Source organism: Strigops habroptila, chromosome 4 (genome assembly GCF_004027225.2).
Source record: "Strigops habroptila isolate Jane chromosome 4, bStrHab1.2.pri, whole genome shotgun sequence".
Classification (NCBI taxonomy): Eukaryota; Metazoa; Chordata; class Aves; order Psittaciformes; family Psittacidae; genus Strigops; species Strigops habroptila.
In genome coordinates, this window is record NC_046358.1 from 83476025 (window position 1) to 83493626 (window position 17602).

A 17602-nucleotide genomic window follows, 5' to 3' on the forward strand; every position below is an offset into this window, starting at 1 on the left:
AGAGTGGGAGGGGAGAGAGGAAGGAAGAAGATCCTGACCCGTCAGGCAGAAAATGAGTGAAGAAGATAAAAGGAACATGCTGAGACCTGGCCAGGCTGGTGCTTTATCCCAGCACCGCACTGCTGGAGGCTTGGCTGAAGGTCACCATGGTGGTGAGTGGCTGCCCCATGGCCGCGGTTGTGCCGTCCTCACCAGCACCCAGGTGTGCAGCAGGATTGGGGCGCGGATGTGGGGGAGCCGGGTCCCTCCTCACCCTCAGGCCGGGCTGGTTCTGCTCCCCCCATCCGCGCCTCAAGGTTGATGTCAGTCCCTGCGCCGGGGAGCGAACACGCGGCGCCTCCCTCCATGTTACGTCCGGTGATGGATTGTGCTCCGGAGCGCGCTTCCCACCGGAGAGGGGATTTACCCGGGAAGAGCCGGGCTGAGCATCTGCTCTGCTGCCAGCTCCGGGCTCTGGGGTTTTATCCCCTTTTTTGTTGTTTTCATTTTTTCCCTTCTTTTTTTCATTTCCTTTTATTTCTTTATTTGTCCCCCTTTTTTCCTTGAGTTGTTTTTTTTTCTCCCATTTTTTTTCCCTTTTTCTCCCCATTTTTCTTTTTTCTTTTTTCTTTTCCTCTTTTTCTAATTTTTCTCTTTTCTTTTTTCTTTTTCTTTTTCTTTTTCTTTTCTTTTTCTTTTTCTTTTTCTTTTTCTTTTTCTTTCTCTTTTTTCTTTTTTCTTTTTCTTCTTCTTTTTCTTTCTCTTTTTTCTTTTTTCTTTTTTAATATTTTTTTTATGTTTTCTTTTTCCTTTTTATATTTTTCTTCTTTCCTTTTCTTTTCCTTTTTCTCTTTTTCTTTTCCTCCTTTTCCTTTTCCTTTTTTCTTTTTTTTCCTCTTTTTCTCTTCTCTTATTTTTCTCTCGTTTACCCCCTTCTCCCCTTTTTCTCCCCCCCCCTTTTTTCCTTTTCTTTTTCATCCCCCCCCCCCCCCCCGCCTTTGCTATCCCAATCCTTTCCTACCAGCCGGCATTTTCCAGCAGCAACAAAAACCACCCCACACCAGCAACCCTCTGCCTCTCACGGCCTCCCCCCATCCTCCCCAGCCCAACCCTCCCAGCAAACCCTGACATCAAGCACCCAAACCCCCCCTGCCCCAACCTCCACAATAAAGGAGGAAGACCCAAGGAGGGGGAGAGGATGGAGCTGGCGGATGAGCCGGATTTCCATGCGCGGGGATGAGGTTGGGGAGGCCACGGGCTTCCCCTGGCAAGGGATGGAGGAACTGGGGCCAGCAGAAACGTTGAGTCATGAGTGCCGTTCGCAGGCCGTGTTTTTATTCCCGAGTAAAATTCCTCACTGGGGAGGAGCAGCGCTGGAGGGGGGGTGGATCTGAACGGAAGGACCGTGCCCCACAAATAGGGTGTTGATGGGAACGCACCCCATTGCGATGGGAATTCCCGGCCCTGTTCCCCCTCCCGGAAGCTGGTTTGGAAGGGGGGGGATCTGCCCAGGGAATTCCCCAGCAGCTGGATGAGAGGAGCAGCGTGATCTGGGGGGGCTGCAGGACATGGGGACCCCATCCCTCCTCCTCCTCCTCCCAGCCCATGCAATGGGCGGCGCAGCCCCAGCTCCATTTATCATCATCTGCGGGCAAGTGAAGTGTGCAGGGAGCAGCTGCTCCGGTGGCTGAGCGCCGAAATGGGGCGGGACGTGGCTGTGGGGGGGCGCGGGGGGCTGCCCGCTGGGTACCAGCATCCCCCCAGTCGCTGCACTGGGATGGAGCATTGGTGGTGCGGGAGATGGTGGTGCTGATGGGGGGCACTGGGGAGAAGATGTGTTAATGGGGGGCACTGGGGAGAGGGTGTATTAAAGGGGTTCATTGGGGAGAGAGTGCATTAAGGGGGTGCATTAGGGAGAGGATGCATTAAGGGAGTTCATTGGGGAGAGGGTGTATTAAAGGGTTTCACTGGGGAGAGGATGTATTAAGGGGGTTCATTGGGGAGAGTGTGTATTAAGGGGGTTCATTGGGGAGAGGGTGCCTTAGGGGGGTGCATTGAGTGCATTAAAAAGGGGGTGCATTGACAGTGGGTACCCCCAAAGGGGGTGCCCAGCCCCTCTGAGCTGCTGCCAAGCACCACAGGAGCATCCATGGGGTGCAAGGACAGACGGACAGTGGCACCTCCAAACAGCCTGGAGGGTTTGACCCTGTCCCAGGGGTCCCTTTGCACTGCTTGGAGGTGTCTATCTGTGTGTCCATCCCACCAGTTCCTCTCATTCCCAGCTCCCGGGGCAGGATGCCTTTTCCCACACACCCTGACCCTCCCAATTTCCCCCCTTTTCAACCTCCCCTTTTCTCTCCTCCCTTAATAACCAAGTTCTCCGGAGCAGTTTGTGGTGTGGCAGCCGGCCAGAAAGGGTTTCTTTAAACTCCACCAGCTCACAATTAAACAAATCCGGGGCTGAGGCACTTATTCCCCCCTCGAGAGCCACCAAAGTGGGGCTGGAGGCTGGGTCCTATCCCTTCTGTCCCCCCTTTTGATGCTTCACAGTGTGGGGATGCACCCCAGGGCTGGGAAAGGGTTTGGTGATGGGGTTTGGGGTCTGGTGCCAGCGTTGCTCTGATGGTGAAGCATCCCCCTGTGAGAACACACTGCTATTTATAGTCCTTGAGTCCTTGTTGATGGCGCAGCAGCAAAGGCAAGGAGGGAGCAGGCGGAGCAGCAGGGCTGGATCAGGCCCTGTGGGATGAGCAGCAGCTGGGAAGCAAGGCTGGGATGCAGGGAACAGAGGGATGTCCCCGGGGCTGAGGCATTGGGGGTCTTGGGTGCTTACCGAGGGTCCCCTGCCATGGAAAGTCCTGGGCTGCCTTCAGAGGGCTCCGGAGCCGGCCCTGCCATTATCCCTGCCAGGCACAGGGATGGGGGGGAAGAAAAGGGAAGGAAGGAAGGATTGAGGAGAGGAAAATCACACCAAAGCCAGCCACGCAGCACAAATCCTCCCGAGCAGCAGGCAGGCTGCAGTGGCTGTGCTGGCAGCGGTGCCCCGGCTCCGCTCCTGGCATCGGCCCCATGCGCTGTATCAGCCCCTGGCACCACGTCACCCCGTGCACCACGTCAGCCCCGCACTCTGCAGCATGGCCCCGGGTCCTTGTACATCCCCAAAGGGTGATGCTGGGAGCTGTGGGGCTGGCTGGGTTGTCCATGTGTCCATAGGGATTGAGGGGATGGGATGATCCGGGGTGGCTGTATCCAGAGGGGACAGTGTCACGCTGGCTCTGAGCACCGTGATGTCCCCAAGTCCCTGCTTCCTCTTCCAATGCGTGCCCTGGGGGCCCACACCATGAGCCCTGCCTGCAGCCGTGGTGGCTTTGCCATGCACTGATGGCCCCGTATCAATTCCCATCACTGGGGCAGTGGGAGCCAGGCTGGAAACTTCTCCAGGGGCGGGAGAGCAGGGATGTGGCGGGGGGAGCGAGCGTGCAGGGCCTCCGGGACGTGGCTGCGGCCGCTCCCCCTCCCGGGAAGGGCCATAACCTTGCTGCTGTCGACAGCTTGATTTGATGCCATTAAAGCCTTTGCTCGGAAACAGCCTACATCAGGCAGCAACATCTGCTACAGCCCTTCTCCAGCAAAGCTGTGGCAGGGAGCTGGCCTCCGGTGCTGCCGGTGGATCCGGGTGCTGCTGGGGATGAGGGTGTCCCATTCCTGGTCCAGAATGGCAGCATCCGAACCTGGGCAGAGCCCAATGTTGGGGTGGCCTGTGGGGAGATGGGGCTGTGGCTCGGCGCTGATTTCGGCTCATCTCGGATAGGGAAGCAATGGGCAGCCCAAGCTGCATCTCCTGCCTGATGGGCCTCATCCAGCCCCTCATGGTGTGACCCGCATAAGAAGACACCCAGAGGTGCTGGATGAGCCCCAGGCTTTGCCGTGCACTGGGACATGGTTGAGGCTGGGGTTATCCTGGAGGCATGGCCATGGCCTCATCCTGCTTAAGGGCTTCCTCCGCACACTGCATGTATGCACACCCTACATGTGTGTACACCCTGCATGTGTGTACACCCTGCATGTATGTACACCCTGCACACATGCATGCATGCACATCCTGCACGTGTGCTCCCTCCATGCATCCCACTTCTGTATGCTGCTGAGCGACCCATCCCCTTGCACCGTGTGCTCTTGCTCAGCCTGGCATTGTCCCAGCTGTTTGGAAAATTAACAATAATTAATTAATAACATTAATTAATAATACAAGAGAAGAGAGAGGGGAAAAAAGCTCCCCTTAAAGCACCAGCCCAGCATCTTCTCAAGCCCATTTCATTTTTCCAACCTGATTCCACATGGAGCATGAGGGGCCCTTTTCTCCCTTTAATTTTCTCACTGCTGCCTGGGGCTGTCCCAGAGGCCTGGCTTTGATTTTGCTGCCTTTGTTCCGGCAGCCCTGGCAGAGGACGGGGCAGTGCCATGGCCGGGGCTTTCACACTGGCCTTCCTGGGTTTGTAATGATCCATCCTTTCCCTGGGATCTAAGCTTTAACCACAGCCTGTGAGATGCAGCTGCAGTATGGGGGAGCGGTGTGGAAAGCATCCGAAGAGATGGGGGTGAAGGGGACGGGATGTCGGGCTGGGCTGGGTGGCACCAAGCCTGGTTCCAGTGGTGCCAGAGGGCACCGTGTGGTCGGTGCATCCCTGAGCCACCAACGGGTATGGAAATACAGCTAAATAACACCCCGTATAGACCCCAAAAAGGTGCTGAGATGTTACTGGTGTTGGTGGAGGAAACGAGGCCAAGTTGGTGCTGATCCACAGCCAGAGCTGCCAGCAAAGGAGCGCATTGTGGCATGAGGGTGGCAGGGGGACACATGGGGACACACACGCATCATCCTGCAGCTGCAGACCCTTGGGGATGCCCTAACCCCAGCTCCCAAATCTCAAACCACTCCAAAGCACACTCGTGTTCATCCCAGCGCCTCCAACCCACTGGTGCTGGGGATGGGCAGGATGCGCATCCCCACCACCACCACTGAGCCCTTCGATAGTCCCCACAAGCCACTCAGCGACCTCTTGAGATCAAACTGGTGACCCAGGTGCTTTCTGGCACCTAATGCAAGCAGGGGTAGGAAATGGGGAGCTTTACTAATAGAAGTAAAGGTGGTGGGAGCAGACAGCTTCCAGATGGTACCACACCGGGGCAGGGGGATTGACTGGTGCTGGAGGGGCTGCGGGAGGCAGCAGCAGGCAGAGACGGGCAGAGCCAGCGAGTTGAAATGACTCGTTTTTGCAGCAGAGCCTGTGGTTCTGGCCCTCCTCACTGCTGCTTCCAGTCATTAGCACAATCATTAATAAAGGATGGTGATAAGCGGGGTGTTCAGAGGGGTTTGTAGCATCCTGATGTGTCTGGGAAGATGTGTGAGGATGGGGGGTGAGTTGCGGAGGTGAGGGGCAGCGAGTGTGTGGACACAGAGCACCGGATCTGAGGGACCCAAACACGGTGCAGGGGGTCAGTGTGACATGCAGGCAGGCAGGGGGGGAGTTGTTTGCCCTGGGGTGGGCAGCAGAGATGGGGAAGGGTCCCAGCAGCAGGGTCAGGAGGGCTGGCTGGGCACAGTGCAGGCAGTTGTACCCCAGCCACCCCCCTGCTCACGGGCACCGTGCTGGGAAGCGGGGCGATGCAGCAAGATGTGATAGAGGATGAGGCAGGGAGATGCAAGGTGAGGTGATGCAGCGCCAAGTGATGTGATGTGGGGCAACACGGTGCGATGCAGAGCGATGCGAGGTGGTGCAAAGCCAGATGCTGTGATCTAGGGCGATACAGGGCGGTGCAGTGCAAGGTGATGTGATGCAGGGTGATGCGATGTGATGTGAGGCAAGGGGATGTGATGAAATGCGATGCAGGGCGATGCGATGCAGGGCAATGTGATGTAGGGCGATGCAAGGCGATGAGATGCAAGGCAATGCAATGTAATGCAATGCAATGGATGAGATGTGATGCAGGGCAGTGACATGCAGGGAGATGAAATGCAAGGCGATAAGAACTCAAACCATTCTATGATTCTATGCAAGGCGATGTAACCCGAGGTGATGCCGTGCAGGGTGATGAACACAGGGCAATGCAAAGAGGGAGGTGAATTGCAAGGCAATGCAGGGTAATGAATGCAGGGTGATGAATGCAGGGCGATGAATGTGGGGTGATGAATGTAGGGCAATGCAAGGCAAGGCAACACAATGCAGGGGGATTAAATGCAATGCAGGGCGATGAATGCAGGATGATGCAATGCAAGGCAACAGGATACGGGGAGATGAAATGCAAAGCAAGGCGATGCAGGGCAGTGTGAGACGATGCAGGGCAACATGCAGCTGGGTGATGCGAGGTGATGCAGGGCAATGTGAGGCAATGTAGGGCAATGCAAGGCGATGCAGGGTGATGTGAGGCGATGCAGGGCGATGTGAGGCGATGCAGCGCGATGTGAGGCAGGGCAATGCAAGGCTATACAGGATGATGTGATGCAGGGCAATGTGAGGCCATGCAGGTTGATATGAGGCGATACAAGGCGATGTTATGCAGGGCTATGCAAGGCAATGCAGGACGATGTGAAGCGATGCAGAGCAATGCAAGGCGATGCGGGGCAATGTGAGGTGATGCAGGGCAATGCAAGGTGATGCGGGGTGATGCAGGGCAATGCAAGGTGATGAGGGGCAATACAGGGCAATGTGAGGCTATGCAGGGCAATGTGATGCAGGGCGATGCAGGGCGATGCAGGGCGCTGTGATGCAGGGCGATGCAGGGCAATGTGAGGCTAGGCAGGGCAATGTGATGCAGGGCGATGCAGGGCGATGTGAGGTGATGCAGGGCAATGTGATGCAGGGCAATGCGAGGAGATGCAGGGCAATGTGAGGCGATGCAGGACAATGTGATGCAGGGCAATGTGATGCAGGGCAACGCAAGGAGATGAAGGGCAATGCGAGGCCATGCAAGGGCAATGTGATGCAGGGCGATACGATGCAGGGCAATGTGAGGCGATGCAGGGCAATGTGATGCAGGGCAATGCAAGGAGATGCAGGGCAATGTGAGGCCATGCAAAGGCGATGTGATGCAGGGTGATACGATGCAGGGCAGCACGAGGCGATGCAGGGTGATGCGATGCAGGGCGATGTGATGCAGGGCAATGCGAGGCGATGCAGGGCGCTGTGATGCAGGGCGATGCAGGGCAATGTGAGGCTAGGCAGGGCAATGTGATGCAGGGCGATGCAGGGCGATGTGAGGTGATGCAGGGCAATGTGATGCAGGGCAATGCGAGGAGATGCAGGGCAATGTGAGGCGATGCAGGGCAATGTGAGGCGATGCAGGACAATGTGATGCAGGGCAATGTGATGCAGGGCAACACAAGGAGATGCAGGGCAATGCGAGGCCATGCAAGGGCGATGTGATGCAGGGTGATACGATGCAGGGCAATGCGAGGCGATGCAGGGCGATGCGATGCAGGGCAACGCGAGGCGATGCCCCGGCGGTCGAGGCGCTGCCCCTCGCCCCGCCGCGGTGGCGACGCTTCATTTGAATTCTCGCCTCTCTCTCTTCGCAGATAACGAGCCCGCGCCATGCAGTCCTTTCGAGAAAGGTGTGGTTTCCATGGCAACCAGCAGAGCTACCAGCCGACTTCACAAGATACATCACGCCTGGAGAATTACAGGCATCAAAGTCAGGCAGGGCCGAACTGCGAGCGGCAGAGGCTGGTGGCGAAGGAGTACTACAGTCAGCAGCAACTGCCGTACTCGGGCTACGAGAACAGCGCTGTGGAGAAATACCACCGGGGAAACAAGCAATTAGCAGGGCAGCAGCTGCAAGGCAGGCCGGCCTTTTCCAATTACGCCGTGCAGGAGAACAGCCCCTATCCTGCCCGCTATTCGGGAGACGAAAGCCTGCAGGCGTGGGGCGGCCAACCGCAGGCGCTGCCCGGCGGCGTGGCCAAGTATGAGGACAGCCTGATGAAGAAGACGGCGGCGCTGGCGGGCGGGCGGCCGTACCACGAGCCGGCGGCCACCTCGCTGCCCTTCCGGACTCACTTCCAGCAGCAGCAGCAGCAGCAGCAGCCGCCCGCGCTCCCCTACCCCAAGCTGCAGCGGCAGAAGCTGCCGAACGACGTCTCCTCACCCATGCCCTTCTCGCAGAGCCCCCACTTTGGGCAGCACTCACAGTCCTTCCCTGCTTCCTCCACCTACTCCTCGGTGCCAGGGGGCAGCCAGCCCGCACACTCCTATAAGAGCTGCACAGCCCCCTCGGGGCAGCCGCCGCTGGAGCGGCCCCTGGGCAGCGCCGCCAGCCTGGCCCCTGGTCCCCGTGTGCCCAACCTGCACGGCTACCAGCCCAACCGCATCGGCTACGAGCAGCCGCCGCAGCCGCCGCCGCAGCCACCGCAGCCGCCGCCACAGCCGCCGCAGCCTCCGCAGCCACCGCAGCCGCCGCAGCCCTTGCAAGGACGGCATCATGCCCCGGAGACCCTCCACTACCAAAACCTGGCCAAGTACCAACATTACAACCAGCCAGGCCAGACCTATTGCCAGGGCGACGCGCCGCCGGTCCGGACGCCGGAGCAGTACTACCAGACCTTCAGCCCCAGCGCCAGCCACTCGCCGGCTCGCTCCGTCGGCAGGTCCCCGTCCTACAGCTCCACTCCTTCCCCGCTGATGCCCAACCTGGAGAACTTCCAGTACAGCCAACAGCCGCTGAGCGCCGGCGCCTTCCCGGCCGGCATCGCCGACCACAGCCATTTCATGCCGCTGCTGAACCCTTCTCCCACCGACGGGACGAGCCCCGATGCTCAATCTGGGAACTGCAAAAACATGCAGAAGGAGAAGTTGCCCGAAAACCTGCTGTCGGACCTGAGCCTGCAGAGCCTGACAGCGCTCACCTCCCAAGTGGAGAACATCTCCAACACCGTCCAGCAGCTGCTGCTCTCCAAAGCAACCGTGCCACAGAAAAAGGGCATCAAGACCCCGGCGAGGACGCCCGAGCAGCTCAAGGGGCAGCATTGCAGTCCTGAGAGCAGCACCTACTCGGCAGAGCAGGTGGGGACCCCTCTGTCCGACCCACTGAGCACCCCCCAGTCCGTCCATGCTGAGGCACAGGACACTGACTATCTCAGCGGGTCAGAGGACCAGTTGGAGAGGAGCTTCTTGTACTGCAACCAGAACCGCAGCCCTGCCCGCGTCAACAGCAACTCCAAGGCGAAGCCCGAGTCGGTGTCCACTTGCTCCGTGACCTCCCCGGATGACATGTCCACCAAATCGGATGATTCCTTCCAGAGCATCCACGCCAGCCTGCCCCTGGAGTCCTTCACCAAGTACGTGACCAACGAACGGGACTGTCCCCGGCTGCTCCTCAGCGCCCTGTCCCAGGAGGAGCTGGCTTCCGAGATCATCGTCCTGCAGGATGCCATCAACGAGAAGGCGGATAAAGCCTGGGCCAACTTGCCCCTGCTAAACAAGGAGGCCACCAAGTCCCCTTTCCAGCTGGAGAACCACCGGCCCTGCCTGGACTCCATGGTGAAGGGCGCCTGGCCCAGCCAGGGTGACTCCAGCACGCTCACCGAGCCCCTCAAGCTGGACAAGGCTTCAGGAGCCAATGCAGGGAAGGACTTTAGTGAGGAGGTGTATGAGGCTCCACAGGTAGAGTTCACGGCCACCGAAACCAAGGACTCATTGAAGGATGCTGCTCCACTGGCCTTCAACTCCAAACCTAACATCCCTGCGGCGACATCGAGCGCGGGAGCCTCCGGCTATAGCTGCTACTCAAACACCACTGCCAACTCAGTGGGGTCTGAGAACACCATGGAGAACTTCGAGTGGCCGGAGGAGAGCCTGGGCGATGCGTGCCTGCGGTGGAAGGAGCTGCAAGCCACCGACCTCCCCAAGGGCTTGTTCCCCAATAAACTGGTGGGGTCCTGCAAGGAGAAAAAAAATGCCTGTGGCTTGGATCTATGTGACGGCGAGCAGCCAGCCAAGAGCGAGCCGGACAGGGACTTTGGCCAGCAGTCGATGGAGGAGGAGGAGGAGGAGACGCTGACCTACGATGAAGCAGCAAAGGCAGACAGCGAGAGGTGGCTGCAGGACACCCGGCACTGCTGCTCGGCCGGGGACTTCAGCGAGATCCCCATCATCTCCTCGCCGGAGCTGAAGGAGTCGGACCTGGAGGCAGAGGAGTATTCCTCGCTGTGCGAGCTGGCCGGCTCGGAGCAGAAGTCGGTGGCATATGATGCCTCGCCACCCAAGCCCCCCGAGATGCCTGCGGTGCTGTCCTCCAGCGAGGTGCCCGTGTCCGCCGAGGAGACTGTGAGCACGGTGGAGAAGGAGAACTCGGCTCCTGCTGCACGTCTGTCCGGCCAGTCCGTCATCCTGCTGGGCCCTGCTGTGGGCACAGAGACCAAGGTGAAGAGCTGGTTCAAGTCCTCCCTGCCCCACATCCAGCCCGAGGAGGAGAGCAACACAGGGGACACATCCCACCCGGAGGCGGCCGGTGCTGAATCCACCCCGTCGGTCGCGGTGAAGCAACAACTCACCCCTGAAAACGCATTGGGGAAGACAGAGCCCGTCTCACGGGGAAAAAGCCTCCGCAACAAGAGGGTCCATTGCCGGCTGCCGGAGGGGGATGGCCCCGGCAGTGCCGTGCTGAGCCCCTTTGATGATGGGCCAGCGGCCGGCGGCGTGGCCAGCGCTTGCCTCGGGCCAGACAGCCAAGCAGAGGTCCCAAGCAAGAGCACCCACAGCCAGACACCCCGGTTCCCAGCCGAGGGTCTGCCGGCACGCATGTGCACCCGTTCCTTCACCGCGCTCGCCGAGCCCCGCGCCCCGGCCCCATTGGAGGGGCTGAAGGCTCCCGTGCACCAGGAGAAGCTGGGCAAGAAGCCGGCTTGTGGTGTGAAGCAGCGGGTGGCGTTCAAAGCCAGGAAGCGCAGCAGCCGGCCGGCCCCCAAAGTGGTCCAAAACACCAGTGACACCACGCTGCTAGTGCCCGGCTTGGTGGTGGCGGAGGAGGTGGTGGGACCGACACCGTTAGAAGGGGATGCGGTGGAGGCCGGGGAGAGGGACCAGCGGTCGATGATCCTGCGCTCGCGGACCAAGACGCAAGAGGTTTTCTACACCAAGAGGCAGCGGGGCAAGCGGGCGGCTGATGTGCGGCTCAAGAACTGCAAGGTGCCCAAAAAGCTCATCTCCAACAACCACCTCCCACCCGCCTTCAAGCTGGCGGCCCCGAGCAGCCCGCATAAGGAGGGCAAAGTGGGTGCCCGGATGAAGCTGCCCAAAGCGGGGCCGGGCGTTGGGGGCAAGTTGTCCGAGCGGCCCCTGCACTCGCTGAAGAGGAAATCCACCTTCATGTCCCCCATCCCTGCCAAGAAGAGGAACCTGGTCCTGCGGAGCAACAGCGGTGGCTTGAAGGAGGAGAAGCCGGAGGCACCCCCCAGCCTCTTCAAGAAGATGCCAGTGGCCAAGAAGGTGAAAGCCAAGCTGCCCCCCAAGACCTCTGGCGAAGCCATCCCAAAGCCCCCTCCGCCGAAGGAGGCCCCTGATGTCTGCATCAAGATCACGTCGCGGGCGGCCTTCCAGGAGGCCACCAAGACCAAAGTGCTGCCTCCCCGCAAGGGCCGTGGCCTCAAGCTGGAGGCCATCGTGCAGAAGATCACCTCTCCCAACCTGAAGAAGTTCTCCTGCAAACCCGTGGTGGCGGCAGCCACAGCCCACGGCACCTCATTGAGCCCGGTGGAGAGGGAGCGGGTGAAGCACACCGGGGTGGCCGCGGCGGCAGGTGACACGCGGTTGCCCAAGCTGGTGTCGGCACAGAAGGCACCGGCCATGCCGGGGGCAGAGCAGCTCTGCCGCAACCCCAATGGCCGAGCGCCCAAGGGGAAGCTGGGCGGTGGGAAGAAGCTCTCTGCTGATAACTGCCATGGCGAGGCGTGTGCGCCGGCCCCGGCGGCTCAGCCCAGCTCCACCGTGGTGGCCAAGAGCCTGGGGCTGCTGCCCAAGAAGAGGAACCGCAAAGGCAAAGCGGCGGCGCTGGGCATGGCCAAGACACCCTTGGTCCCCGCGCTGTGCCCGCTGCCCCGGGAGCGTGCGGGCGGCGGGGAGGAGGCACCGCGCGAGGGCAAGAAACCAAAGAGCGAGGAGAAGGAGATGGGTGAGGGCTCCCCCGAGGGACGCGCCGCGGCCGGGCCAGCGCGGGGACCAAAGCCACGGGCCAACCATTCCAACTACAATGGCTACTCCAAGCGGCAGCGGAAGCGCCTCGGCCATGGCAAAGCCAAGGCGGTGCCGGCGCGGTGCAAGAGCCGCGGCAAGCGGCGGCGGCAGCCCCAGCAAGCCCCATTGCTGCACCCCGCCGAGCCCGAGATCCGGCTCAAGTACATCTCCTGCAAGCGGCTGCGGGCGGACAGCCGCGCTCCCCCCTTTGCTCCTTATGTCCGCGTGGAGCGGCGCGGCGAGTTCACCACCGCCTGCACCGTCATCAACACACCCGGGGAGGAGGCACGGCTGCAACGGGGACCGGCCGGGCCGGCGCCACGGCCGCGGGCAGCGCTGCCCGCCTCCTCCACCATGCACATGGGGCCGGTGGTGTCGAAAGCGCTGAGTGCTGCCTGCCTGGTGTGCTGCTTGTGCCGCAACCCCGCCAACTATAAGGACTTGGGGGACCTCTGCGGACCCTACTACCCCGAGGACTGCCTGCCCAAGAAGAAGTCGCGGCTGAAGGAGAAGGCGCGGGTGGATGAGGATGCCATCGCTGCCGCCGCGGCTGAGCGGGCACCCCGAGGGACGGAGGGCGGCTGCGGTGCCGGCATGAAGGCGGCGCGGCCAGAGGGTGGTGCCGAGGCGGGCAAGCAGAGCTCGCTGCGCTCCAGCCCGCGGGGCATGTTCCGTAGGCTGCAGAGCTGCTACTGCTGTGACGAGAGGACAGAGGGCGAGGAGGCGGCCGAAAAGCCCCGGCGGCACGAATGTCATAAGGCTGAGTCCCCGCCGCAGGAGCCGGTGGGAGACACGCAGGAGCATTGGCTGCACGAGGCTTGTGCCGTATGGACCGCTGGGGTTTTCCTGGTGGCGGGGAAGCTCTACGGGCTGCAGGAGGCTGTCAAGGCGGCTGCCGACCTGGTAAGAGCTCGGCTGCCTACCCGGCATGGCGCTGCACCGGCCTCCTTCAGCTGGAGCTGTTCCCACCAGGATGAAAGTACATAGGGTTGGCCCCGACGAGTTGACCTGGGAGGGCAAGTGGGTGTTCATGTTCAGGCACTATGAACCCCGCTGGCTTCCCATGGGATTTGTGCTGCTGCGTCTCTGATAGCACCTAAAACCCCCCCCTTTTAGGCATAGAAACGTATTTGTGGTGGTGTGGTATGGGAGGGCAGCAGGATATCCCCAGCACCATGAGGATGCTGAGCCCAGTGGGTCGCATCCTCCAGCCCAGACATGTGTTGCTTGGGGAGGCTTGGAGGAGGACAGACACAGCCTGGCATAGGCAGGATGGGAGATGAAAATGGGCATGATGTGGCCTGATGCCACGGTGATGGGCAGCAGGGGAAAGGGGAGCTGGAGGGAGGGGATGGCCCTGCTCTGCTCCTCTCCCTTGCACATTGAGCAAGGGAAATAAGGATGCTGCTGGGAGACCACCAAGGGGACATGGGGTCTTTGTGCTGGGGAGAGGAAAGGGACAAGCACCCCACAGAGCCTGGGCAGGAGGTCTCCAGCAAGGCGCCTGGTACCATGTTTGGGGCTGGCTCTATTCCCAGGCCTGTGTGCTGCTGCCCTCTCCCTGCCCATGCCACAGGGCCGGGTGCTCCCATCCCTGCAGCATCCACTGGGGCCAGAGCAGGAGATGAGGGACAATGTGAACCATGGCACGTCCCTTCACCTCTGCACCTCCAGCCCCATGGAGGGTGGCTGAGGGCTCAGTGCCATCCAGAGGAGTGGTACAGTGTGTAGAAACCTTGTGTGTGGTTGTTTATGGCCGAGTGAGAGGCTCAGCATCACCCGCGATGCGCCGGCACGGGAGGAAGGATGTTGCCCGGGGGCTGGGGGGAGGCGCAGGGGTGCTCTGGGGCGCGTTGCTCCTGCGCTGGGCTCTGACGGGGGTCTCTCTGTCTCTCCACATCTCTCCTTCCCTGCTCCGAATCCCCGGGTGCGTTTAAAGAAGTGCTCGAGCTGCCAGCAAGCGGGAGCCACCGTGAGCTGCTGCCAGAAGGGGTGTCCCCACACCTACCACTACGCGTGTGCCATCGACACAGGTGAGTCCGCACGGGGACAGGGGCACGGGGTCCCCGGCACTCTCCACAGTGCTCAAGCCCACTCAAGGTCGGGGTGGTAGAATCCCAGACTGGTTTGTGTTGGAAGGGGCCTTAAAGCTCACCCATCTCCAACCCCCTGCCACGGGCAGGGACACCTTCCACTAGAGCAGGTTGCTCCAAGCCCCTGTGTCCAACCTGGCCTTGAACACTGCCAGGGATGGGGCAGCCACAGCTTCTCTGGGCACCCTGTGCCAGCGCCTCAGCACCCTCACAGGGAAGAGCTTCTGCCTCAGAGCTCATCTCAATCTCCCCTCTGGCAGGTTAAAGCCATTCCCCTTGTCCTGTCCCTACAGGCCCTTGTCCAAAGCCCCTCTCCAGGTTTCTTGTAGCCCCCTTTAGGCACTGGAAGACTGTTAGGGTGGGATTGTGGCTCCCTGCCTGCCGGGATGACAATGCCCCCTGCACCAACAGTGCTGGCTGGTGTCCCGAGTTTGTCTGGCCTCAGCTGACCCCTTCATTCAAGGGACGTTCAATGAATGTCCCCTTCATTCAAGCACTACGGCTGATGCAGACAGTGGTGGGAGGACACGGGCTGGGGAGGACACGGGCTGGGGAGGACATGGGCTGGGGAGGACACTGTGTTCCCACCACTTGGGGACATCCATCTTGCAGCAGGGGGACCCCCCTGACCCGACCTTCTCCTCTCCTCACAGGTTGCTTCTTAACTGAAGAGAGCTTCTCTCTGAAATGTCCCAAACACAAGGTAAGTCCAGAGCCCCCCACACATCCCCCAATGCTCTGCAGCCACCCTGGGGTGGGGGCACCCACCTTTGGACCACAGACCCCCGGGGACACCCCACTCGGTGGCAACCCCACATAGCAAAGGGCATCACATGGGGAACTATGGTCCTGGGGTTATCAAGCCACTGGGGACAGGCGAGGGGGTGCCAGGTCCAGGACCCCCAACCAGGCTCGGGGGGGGAGTATCCCCCTTCCCTGAGCACTGATGAGGTGGTGGGTGAGAATGGGTGCCCCATTATTCTCGGGTGGGCAGGGTGGCTGCTGATGGGGACCGGACCCCCATCGTACCCCATCCATCGGGACCACCGGGCTGATACCCCCCTTCTCCCCGCAGAGGCAGCCGGTGTAGCGCTCCGCGGGCACCCGCCCCGGCCGCCAGCGAGGGACCGGCGGAAGAGGCAGCGCCCGGGGAGCGGGGCCGGGATGTACCGGGATGTACCGGCCTATACCGGGATGTACCGGGATGTACCAGGCTATACCAGGCTGTACCGGGCTATACCGGGCTGTACCGGGCTATAACCGGGCTATACCGGACCGTACCGGGAGCCGCCCGCTCGGGTGTGCGCAGCGCTGCCGCCCCGTTTCCCCCCCCCCACAGCCCGTTCCGAGCGGGCAGAGCCAGCGCCGGGTTTTCCCCCTCGCCGGGCCCCGGCAAAACCCGGCCTGGCCGTAGGGGATTCGGAACGGGATCCCCCGGCCCGCGATCGCTGCACAGGGGGGAGGGGGGAGGGATGGGGGGAGAAACGGGGGGGGGTACAAATTGGGGGGGTCCCGGCGATGTTGTCTTACTGTGGGGCCGCCGGACCCCGCTGTGGGTCCCGGCTCTCCATATCTCACACTGATCTGATCTGAGATGTTGCCTTCAGCAAACCTCACGGTGTCTGTCTGTATATACGTGCGGAGAAAAAAGAGTAAAAATAGACAAAAAAAAAAGACAAAAAAAAGGACAAAAAAAGCTATAAAAAAGCTATAAAAAAAGAGACAAACCAACGGCCTGCTGTTTGAAACACCACTCTGCTTTATCCGTTCCGTTCTTCCACCTCCTGTCTGCCCCAACCCATGCCCAAACTGTCCTGGGGTGCCAGACCCTGTGTTGGGGTGATGGGCGCTTGGCTTGGGCTGGGGGGCACCCACTGGGTCACCCAGCCTCGCTGCCTCCCTCCGAACCCCGGCCCATTGCACCCACCTCCCTCCTGCTCCATGGGGCGCTGGCACTGATGGGATGGGGATACTGGTCCTGCTCTGTGGGACACCCAAAACCATCCTTCTCACCCTGCTTTGGCCTCGACAGCATCTTCTCTGCGGCTCCTGGTGCTGGGCTTTGCTCCCTTTGCTTGTGCAGAACCCCAGGCTTTGGGTGCAAACCCCAAGCTTTGGGTGCTGAACCCCACGATTCTGGGTGCAAAACCCATGGCTTTGGGTGCAAATCCTATGGCTTTGGGTGCAAACCCCAGGATTTTAGCCTGATGCAAGGTACAAATGGCTTCCAGCTGGCAGCAGGGTCCTTATGGGAGAAGGAGGAGGAGACATTTACTTCCTCCTTCTTCATGGCCCTGGCTCAGCAAACCCTGGCTTTGGGTTTGCTCAGCTCCCTTGGCTTTCACTTCCCTTCCAGGCCATCCCGGTGGAGCTGTGGGGCTGCCCAGCACTGGGATCACCCCCTGCCCATGTCCCCGTCACCCCCCATTCTGCACCACCCTAGTAGCAAATACCCAACCCAGGGTGAATCAACCCCAAATCCCATCCTAAAAGCAGAGCCACCAGCCACCGCCTTACCTGCAGAGCATCCTGCAACAGGGGGCACAGCGCTGGCCCCATCCATCCATCCATCCATCTATCCATCCATCCATCCCCACATCCCGACCCCACAGAGCCAGCGCCCCATGTCCCCACCGCTGTCACATCCCCTCCATCCCACCCAGCCCTCACCCTCAAGGTTTGCTGGCCACACAATGTCTGTTGTTTCAGCAGCTTTGCCTCGGACACGGGAGCGAAAGACACAAGAAAAAGAGGGAAAAAGACAGGAAAAAAGAGAAAGAAGAATAAAAATAACTAATTTAAAGCAGAAAACCAAGAGAACTCCCGGTGTCCCTGGCAGCGTTGCCTGAAATCTGGCTATTTTTAGTGACATCTTGTACATATGACTGTAAAATGGTAAACCGTGTGTATTATATATTGCCTCATTATATAGTGTATATATATGTATACATATACATATATATAATATATATGAAGACTGTAAATGTTAAGACTAGTGTTCTTATTAGTATATTGCTTCACACTGAAGATTGTGTGTAACAAGCTGTTTCTAAAAGATGTTTATTTTCCTTAAGAGTAAAAAACAGGTCATTGCATTCAGAGCGTCAATAAAGATACAACGATTGTTTTGGAAGTACGTGGCGCCCTGCTCGTGGCCTCTCTTTATCTTGGGGGGGGGTTCCTGGGGGTCCCCAAACACACTCCGTACCAGCCCCTGGTCGCCATGTACCGTCCACACTGAGGGTCGTGCTGTGAGGATGGAGGTGATGCTGCAGCATCCCCTGGGTGAGGAAGGTGGGTTTG

The 17602-nt window shown here is 60.1% G+C and overlaps 1 protein-coding gene across 4 annotated transcripts in view; it reads left to right on the plus strand.

The window, feature by feature from the left end:
• RAI1 (retinoic acid induced 1) overlaps positions 1 to 17432 on the plus strand; it is a 74248-nt gene extending 56816 nt beyond the window's left edge. For all 4 annotated transcript variants that reach the window (XM_030484465.1, XM_030484467.1, XM_030484464.1 and 1 more), the window contains 4 exons: positions 7556 to 13109; positions 14146 to 14239; positions 14953 to 15002; positions 15375 to 17432. In XM_030484465.1, the coding sequence (XP_030340325.1) occupies positions 7572 to 13109; positions 14146 to 14239; positions 14953 to 15002; positions 15375 to 15389 (5697 nt within the window). In that variant the 5' untranslated portion in view covers positions 7556 to 7571 and the 3' untranslated portion in view covers positions 15390 to 17432. The remainder of the gene's footprint in view (positions 1 to 7555; positions 13110 to 14145; positions 14240 to 14952; positions 15003 to 15374) is intronic.
• Positions 17433 to 17602: the final 170 nt, after the last annotated feature.